This window comes from Aspergillus thermomutatus (assembly GCF_002237265.1).
Source record: "Aspergillus thermomutatus strain HMR AF 39 chromosome Unknown NODE_493, whole genome shotgun sequence".
Classification (NCBI taxonomy): Eukaryota; Fungi; Ascomycota; class Eurotiomycetes; order Eurotiales; family Aspergillaceae; genus Aspergillus; species Aspergillus thermomutatus.
The window spans coordinates 1-8262 of NW_020798543.1; the positions used below are offsets into that span (position 1 = coordinate 1).

General features: G+C 51.9%; 3 protein-coding genes across 3 annotated transcripts; 1 reads left to right on the forward strand and 2 right to left on the reverse strand.

Moving 5' to 3' along the window:
* Nucleotides 1-898: 898 nt before the first annotated feature.
* CDV56_100294 (uncharacterized protein) lies at nucleotides 899-3466 on the reverse strand (the record flags this gene model as incomplete). The annotated part of the gene is made up of 1 exon (XM_026753913.1): nucleotides 899-3466. One exon carries the CDS (start codon nucleotides 3464-3466, stop codon nucleotides 899-901), a length of 2568 nt encoding a protein of 855 aa, XP_026609534.1.
* Nucleotides 3467-5087: 1621 nt separating this feature from the next.
* CDV56_100971 (putative carbonyl reductase) lies at nucleotides 5088-6096 on the forward strand (the record flags this gene model as incomplete). Its single annotated transcript, XM_026754590.1, has 3 exons — nucleotides 5088-5340; nucleotides 5412-5795; nucleotides 5849-6096. The coding sequence occupies 3 exons, from the start codon at nucleotides 5088-5090 to the stop codon at nucleotides 6094-6096; spliced, it is 885 nt and encodes a 294-aa protein (XP_026609535.1).
* A 440-nt stretch (nucleotides 6097-6536) lies between these two features.
* Nucleotides 6537-7134, reverse strand: CDV56_101194 (uncharacterized protein; the record flags this gene model as incomplete). Its single annotated transcript, XM_026754813.1, has 2 exons — nucleotides 6537-6828; nucleotides 6878-7134. The coding sequence occupies 2 exons, from the start codon at nucleotides 7132-7134 to the stop codon at nucleotides 6537-6539; spliced, it is 549 nt and encodes a 182-aa protein (XP_026609536.1).
* Between the last annotated feature and the right edge of the window lie 1128 nt (nucleotides 7135-8262).

Genomic DNA, 8262 nt, shown 5'->3' on the forward strand with positions numbered 1-8262 from the left:
CCCGGAAGCCACCCCTCCACCCCCGAAGTCCAAGGCCTATACATGCAGATCGCGACCCCAGCCGCTCCAGGGACTAACACCGAAGATGACGAGGAAGAAAGCATCACGCTGACGGTCGTCCCGCCCACCGGTGCAGAGTACACCGGCAGCACGGCCACAGCCACCGCCCCCTCCGCCGAGGATGCGATGGAAGACCAATCCGAGAAGCCGGAGGAGACGCCGACGCAGATGATGTATGCGGCTGTATCGGCGTGTTCGAATCTACATCCCGATCCGATGGAGCAGGGCGAGGAGGGGGACGGCGACGAGGACTCGCTCATGCAGTCCGGTTTCGTGACGATGGGGAGTGCGGATGGGGGGCTGCCGCCGCCTATGGATGGTAGTTCTGGGTGGATCACGGCGGAGAATATGCATGAGTATTTTGATGAGGAGGGGAATTGGATTGGTGGGGGTGAGGAGCCGTCGCTGCCTCTTGGGCCTGGGGCGGGGACTGTGAGGCTGCGCGAGGATGAGGGCGCGGAGGGTGGTGAGGAGCAGGGTGAGGACGAGGAGACTAAATGGAGGAGAACGGATTAGTTGTTGCTTATGAGACAAATTGTGTTGCCAGGGTGCAAGGCAAATTCTCTTGCAATATATGTGGGTTGGTAAAAGTATTCATGCTTCTACTGGTGCTATTTTGACTCCATGGGAAACTACCTAGACCACGAGAAAAGTGGCGAAAAGAAAGACACTATGCTACACAATTGGATCAATTCAAGCTGCACCTATCTAACACGCGGATATTAAGCAGTCCGCAGGGATACCTAGAAAGCTATCAAGCAAGGAAAGAAACAAGAACCCGCCAAAAAAATTGACCATATAGACTCCGTAAGCTGCTAACCAAGCAAAGCAGATTCGACTATTCTTTTAGAAAACCGTCTCCATCGTATAAACTTCCAGGAGTTGCAGCGCCGATTCCGAGTCCTATTGTCTTCCCAGTAGGCGTCGTGATGCCTTGTTTGGGTGTTTTTTGGCTTGACTTGCGCGACATCCTGTCATCTGACGTTGTTTTCTGACTGCCTTTGCGACCGATTTTCTTTGGGGATGATGCAGAACCCTTGGGCTGGGTTGTACGAGCTATAGGCTGAGCCATTCGTTCTGTATCATTGTCTTCCCAGATGGTAACCATATTGCCGCTGCGCGTGCTCGGCGTTTTGTGCACGCCGCATGAGAGATCCTCTTGGTCTTGCTGCTGCGGAATGTTGTTTTTGTGGTTGCAATGATGCGTGTTGTCAAGAGCGGCAGCGTCACTTTCGTCGTGTGGCAAAAGATCCTTAGCAGTAGCAATATCTTTGCTACTGCTGTGCGGCCTCAAAGAAAGAGGGCGATTGCTTGAGGAGCCTTGTTGTGTCGAAGAAATACCGTTCTCCTCGAGAGGAACTATAGAGGGAGGGTTGTTGTTGTGCATCAGCTTACTTGGCTGTATGCGTGGCCCCTTGACTGCCGAACGACGCGGACTAGTTTGCGGCGATGCATTCTCGCGGGATGTCGGCGAGCTTGCGTGGACGGGAAGTACCCAGGCTGGGGCATTCTTTTCGGGAGACGGTGTCTGTGATAGAGAACCATCGTTGCTGGACGGTAGAGATGTCATGATTTCTGGTAGAGTCTTGTCGTTCCCCGCAGGGCTCAGGAAATCGTCGCTCGAGTCAGCTCTGCTATGCTTTCTTTTCTTAGTTGGACTTCCGTAGGGAGTAGAGGAGACATCCATGATTCGTGGCCGGGGCCTTTGGAAGTCGTACGAGTTATGTTTGTTCGCGGAGAAAGTGACAACACTTGGATTGATCGAGGGAACATTGTAGCTAGTCGGACCAGGAGCCTCTGGTCTGCGCAGGCTCAGGTCTTCCAACTCCTCGGGCTCTTCGGCCATTGGAGAGAACGCAGGACCCCCAAAGGTGATGGGAGGGTGGATTGAGATTCTGACGCAGTTCTGACGCCTGTGGCCTTTTCGATGACCATGGGTACCCTTCAAGGCGGAGGTCAATGGTGGCTTAGAAGCATTGTCTGAGCTAACCTGTGTAGAGATTTCTGGCACATAGAGACTGCTAACCCTCCTTGCGGGGGCTCGAGGGGGGTGAATTGAGATATGCGAACTCGTCAGGCCACCGTAGAAAGGATCCCCATCGGTATGCCTACTTGCGTACATGGAGTGCCGCTGCAACTGACTGAAGTAAGGCAGCAGCGAGCCGCTGTGGCCTGTTGCACTCAGATGCGGGGTCATGTTCGGGTCTAGGTGCGGCATGGAGATGACCTCCTTTCTGGACTGATTGGAGCAAAGAGATTCACTTCTCCTTGGAGGAGGGCTGACGCGCTCTGTTTGGCTAGGACTGCGTGCAGTCAAGCTGCGGCGAGGCGACGTACGGTTTGGTTCCAGCCTCAGAGCTTCACGAGTAGGCGATGTGGCAGGAAAGATGAATGGTGCAGGATATGCTGAGTTTGATGCTGCGAAATTTCGCCGCTCGAATTCCATCCGGCCGACATCGTTGGCGCTGAAGGGTGTGAAAGTTGGGCAGGGAGGCAGTGCTGGTGAAGTGAAATCACTCTCGATAGCAGTTGAAGTTCTCCGGCTGTCGTCCAAGATGGAGCTGTCCGCCGTCTCGAGACTCAACGATGAGAACCGCATCGAATCGTTCTTCGAAAGGCGGAATCGGTTCGGGGGATAAGCAGACGGCGGGGGCGGCACCGGCTGTTCTGGGATGGCACCGGCTGTCTGGGTCGTAATGCTTCCACCTCGTACTCGAGTAAAAGGAAGCTCGAACCCTTCATGATGGTCTTCCATAACTGGGAAGAGGTTGCCCGAACGCTCTCTCCTATGCATCAAAGGCATCGCCGCTGACAGGGGCCGGATTGATGGTTCGGCAATGCTTCTTTCCTCTGCCTTTTCCGGTGTGTGTCTGGGTGTCATCTCTGTCGGTAATTCAAGGGCACCTTCGACTGCCGAGACGGATACATGGTCTTTGGCCCTGGACGCTTTATCACAGGGTCTCTCGGCTGCCTCTGCAAGTGGAGCAAGGGGACTCGGAGGCCGAGGTCTGAGCAGACCTTTCAGCTGCCGGGTTGATTTTGATCGTGAAAGCGAACGGCGCAGCGAACGAGCCTTTTCAGCGAGTTGAGAAGAAGCTTCTGAGTCCACGATGGAATAAGCGAGGCTTTCTCGACTGGCTAAAACGCCCCATTCATTTGGCTTTCCGTATGGTAGTTGTCCGTATAGTCTCAGCGCAGAACCCTCCTCCCGGGACAGTGATGTCGCCGTATCGGCTTCGAATGCTTGCAACTGCCTAGCGTACCGACCTTGACCCGCACTGACTGCTTTTAGTGAACGTCGCTCCCCGCGGGCTTTTATCCAGACGAGTGTTCCCACCACCACGGAGACCATGAAAAGGGCGGCGCACACAGCAGCCACCGCGATCACGGTGGCCAACGCCGGCATCGTCAGTCGCCTTCGTCCGTTGCGTCAAAGTGAGCAGACACTGATGCTGAGAAAAGCTCAAGGCTGCCCGGACCTTTTCATCGCTTGTTCCAGTGACAGAAACTGCTTAGAGGTGTCTGGATCTGATGTCCGTGAATGGATGGGAAGCAGACCAGGAAACAAGGGCAACACCCCTGTGGGCGACAGGTTCAGAAGGCAGAAGAAACAGGTTCAGTGCAGAATGGGAATTGTGGCGCCCCGGGGGATTGTGCGTTTGTTAAGGGGAAATCAAGTTGAAGCAGAGGAATGTGGCCGCATTACGGCGGACGCGCGGAATGCTCGTCATAGTACGAGCTGACCCTCATCTTGTAATCAATGCAGAAGATGAGACACTTGATCCGTACGGGCTTGGGCAGTAAACATCCAGGTCACATCACGGTAAAATCCAACCCACAGAGTCATGTTATAATGGTCTCTCAGGAAGAAGACCTGTGGTCGTGCTGGTGGTTAGGCAAACTGGCCTGTCCATTATGGGGGGCAGAGCAAGGCCAGAATCGGACATTTCTGATATCCAGGATAATTTCTCGAGTTGATTGGATGGCACAATCGTGTCAGGAATGATCATCTGTGTTGTTCCCATATTGTAGCTGTGTCGTCTCGCAACTGGTAGAATCGTCGTTGTCTGAGAAAAAAGTATGTGCACTCGCAAGGCCGTCAACTTGACAATTATTCCAATCCTGGTCAGAGCCTGTCCAATATGAAATGATGACTCGGTATGCGGAATCATAGCAGGCCAGAGTTTCCACCTGGCCCATTGTTGTTGTTGTTTTCTTTTCGGCCTTATCAGTACAGAAGCTCAAATCTGGAAGCACGTGACTGGCGGCTGTCCTAAATCCGTAATCCGACACTCCGAATCGGGAGGGGCACGCACGGGACTCAGATCACGGGGAAAAGACCCACACCATCCAGTCTCCCCCCTCAACGCTCTTGTCCTTCTTTTCTATCCTCATACTGACTGTTCAGGAACCAGCAGACGAGCATTCAGTATTGTGGCAATCGAAAACGCTGATATCGGGAGATCATGCATCACTCTTTCACTCCTGAAATGAAGACTGACATCACAGCTCCAGAGGTCTCTCTATATCCATAAGATGATTCTCTCCTCAAGAGCAATCCCGCGGGTTATGTTCAGCCACCCGCATTAACACCGTGTCGGGCTGGCTGCTCTGGGGCCGCATATCGTCATATGAATCCAGTCGATCCACTGGGGCCAGACGCGGCCCTGAACCGAGCCCCCACTGAGCTGCTGGAGGCCCGTTAGCAGCTCCGACTACCTTTAGGACGCATGTACGGACGTGTTGGATTCTGGAAGGTCCAACAATGTGATCAATAACCTTTTTCCAAATGATTTATCATGAAGACGGAGGAGCAGCAGTGTTATCCTTTCTGACCCCCACCATCCTATCACACCGCAAAAGGGGTCTCAATAGCTTGATGTTATTTCCATAGCTTCCACTCCGCCTATATAATTAGACCGCTGCTCTTTTCTGTTTATTTCAATTCCTCTTTCTCCCTTCTTTTCACCTAGCCTTCTTTCAATAAATTCTCATTTATTCCCTTTCTATTCCATTTATCTTTCACAATGGCGTCCAACCCTGTGAACCAGAGTGGTCTTTTTGTCCATGAAAACACATCCGCCCCTGAACATCCCAGCTTGATGCAGATGTTCTCTCTCAAGGGCAAAACCGCCATTGTCACGGGTGCCGGTGCTGGTATTGGTCTCGCCGTGGCTCAGGGTCTGGCTGAAGCAGGTGCCAACGTTGCCATGTGGTGGAGCACCAACGCTAAGTGTCCTGAGCGGGCGGCTGAGGTTGCTTCCAAGTATGGTGTGCAGAGTGAGTACTTTACAGACCTTGAATTGATTCTTGTCGAATAGATGGAACGCTGAGAATCTAACTTTTCACAGCCAAGGCTTACCAGGTCGATATTACAAACGCCAAGGCTGTCCAGGAGGCTGTTGATCAGACTGTGAAGGACTTCAATGGCCGTCTGGACGTCTTCATTGCCAACGCGGGTATCCCCTGGACCAAGGGACCCATGGTTGATGGGCCTCTTGATCACTACTCTAGTGTGGTTGACATTGATTTGAACGGTACTTTTTACTGCGCCAAGTACGCCGCTGTTCACTGGAGGAGGCAGAAGGAGGAGGGAACCGATATCAACGGCAACAAGCTTTCCAACTTTACATATGGTAGCTTTGTGGCCACCGCCTCCATGAGCGGCCACATTGTGAACTTCCCTCAGATGCAGGCTGCCTACAACGCTGCCAAGTCTGCTGTGATCCACCTCTGTAAGTTTTGGCAGGTTGAATTGACATTCATGAACGGTGCTAATACAGTTCAGGCAAATCTCTTGCCGTAGAGTGGGTCAAGTTCGCCCGTGCCAACACTGTCTCTCCCGGCTACATCGCTACCGAGATCTCAAACTTCGTGCCCAAGGAGACCAAGAGCATCTGGAAGGACAAGATCCCCATGGGTCGTGAAGGTCGTGCTGAAGAGCTGAAGGGTGCCTACCTTTACCTGGCTTCGGATGCTGCCAGCTACACCACCGGTGCTGACCTCGTTGTCGACGGTGGTTACTGCGCACCATGAAGAAAATTTGGTCGGGTTTTTAGCATTTCCTTACTTTTGGGTGGCATTTGATGAGGATAAAGTATATACATGATAGACGAATGAACGAAAATCTTGGATATGCCATTTCAAGTGATTTTGAGGCTAGCTGATGGTATATTTCGTCAAGATTGTATTGACGTCAAAGCTCAGTCGCAGGAGTTGGGGTGAGGCCTCATTTCCAAAGCCACATGATCTTGCTCCAGAAATCATTGTGCCTCGTCTATGAGCACATCGACCTGGATGCCACCAAGCCTTACAGATTTAGTCCTTTGCACTGAGGCTGCTCGTAGCATACCCTGAATCAGACTAACGCCCGCGTGACGTTCCCACTCTGTTCTAACTATCTGCACTGCCTCAAGCGCGATATGACCTGTCTCTAACGTACACCGCCATGAACAGCTCATGAACACACCGTTCTTTCATGCATGACCTATCGCAGATTCGACGCGTTTGACGGCTCGATCCACAAGACGATCTATCGACGCAGTCAGACCTCGCCCGTTGTCGATGCGATGCTGGAGGTCCCGTTCCCACGTCACCATTGGCGGAGAGGGAGGCTCGAGGATGTGCTCGTGAAGTACGGACGTTTGCGGATCAAAGTATTCGGCTAGAGGGGTTGCGGGGAGGTCGAATTGGGAACCTTGATCACCGTCGCTGGCAGCTTCCGAAGGCGAGTCTGGATCGATTGAGTTCATGTCAATCGCCTCCTCGCTGTACAGGTCAGCAAGCAACCTGAGAGGCTTTTGGGCTTAACGCTCACATTCTGGCCGCGGTCTCTGGATTCCTGACTCGGACGTAGCTCCACCGCTGGCGCCAATGCCTCGGATGGCAGAGTGACAAGGTACGTGATATGATCTTCCAGTGTAAACAGAGCACGAAAATGCACGACAGGAACAGGCAGATGGCCGGGAAGAGATTGACAGATGATGATTCGGACATGACGGTCCTGGCTTCTGGCAGGTAGGAGCTGTCGAGACGTGATCTGGAATTATGCTTGATCTGCATTCGCAGGCCCATCGCTTCACTGAAGTCTGAAGATTGGGACATTCACTCAGGCAGTATGCATTCTGCCGATCTACCCAGTTGTGTCCAGTCATGCAACACTTCAACTCTGTGCGTTGCTGATACATGTGACTCGAATTCAGATGAGAGTATGGGTTATGCTTGACTCTCGCTGAGTAATGGTAGTGATCCGGCCCTTTATGTCTATAGCTGCAATCACAGGTGAGATATATCTGTCCTCTGAGGTAGTTAAAGATTCCGAAGTCGCTGTTCATAAACCCACACGCTTAATCCAGCCAAGTGCTATATATCCTACCATGACGGCCTGTACAAATCTTCTCTTGTTGTAGTTCTACATCGGTTTCCAGCCAGTTGCTCCAGAAGTCTACTTGTTCCAGATACTGCTCAAGGGAGATGAGACTGTGTCACTGAAACAGAGATCTGAGGTACTCAAGATAGCTCTGAAGAGATCCCAACTCCTGGACAAAAAGCAAACCAACAAGTGCATAACCACATACTATATCTTTCATTGAGAGACCTCCCCGCCATGTTTCATCTCACCAAACTCCCCACTCTCAATCAGAAACAGCCATCCTTATCATGTTTTCCATGACTGCAGATAAGTGTAATATCAGAGAGACAAATCCATTGTCTGAGGTGTGAGGGATAGTTAATATCTAGGGCATGTGACAGTATCAACCCCACGCATCAACTGACTCCCAAGAATGTATTCCCCAGCTCAAACCCATGACTACAACAGGAATAAGACTGACTCAAATCAAATGATGGAGTCACATTTCCCACACACAAATATGAAGACGTCATTGTCGCTGTCTCGTAGCATTATCGTGCAGCATCAAGACTGCATATATAAATAAGCTGGATCCTGATCCATCCAAAGTACAAGAAGAACCAACCACTCGGAAGAAATAGCTCGCCCACAAATGCAAAATGCCAGACCCCGAAGAGCAAGAAATGGCAAGTCCATCCAAAACACCAACTCCCCCAATGCAATCTCAACTAACGTAGACTACATCCAAAGAACCGCTCCCTCAACGAAGCCCTCCACTGCACAACCTGCAACCTCGCCCGGCTCCCCCGCCCATCCCTGCCCACCGCACTCGCCACAGGCCTCTACAATCC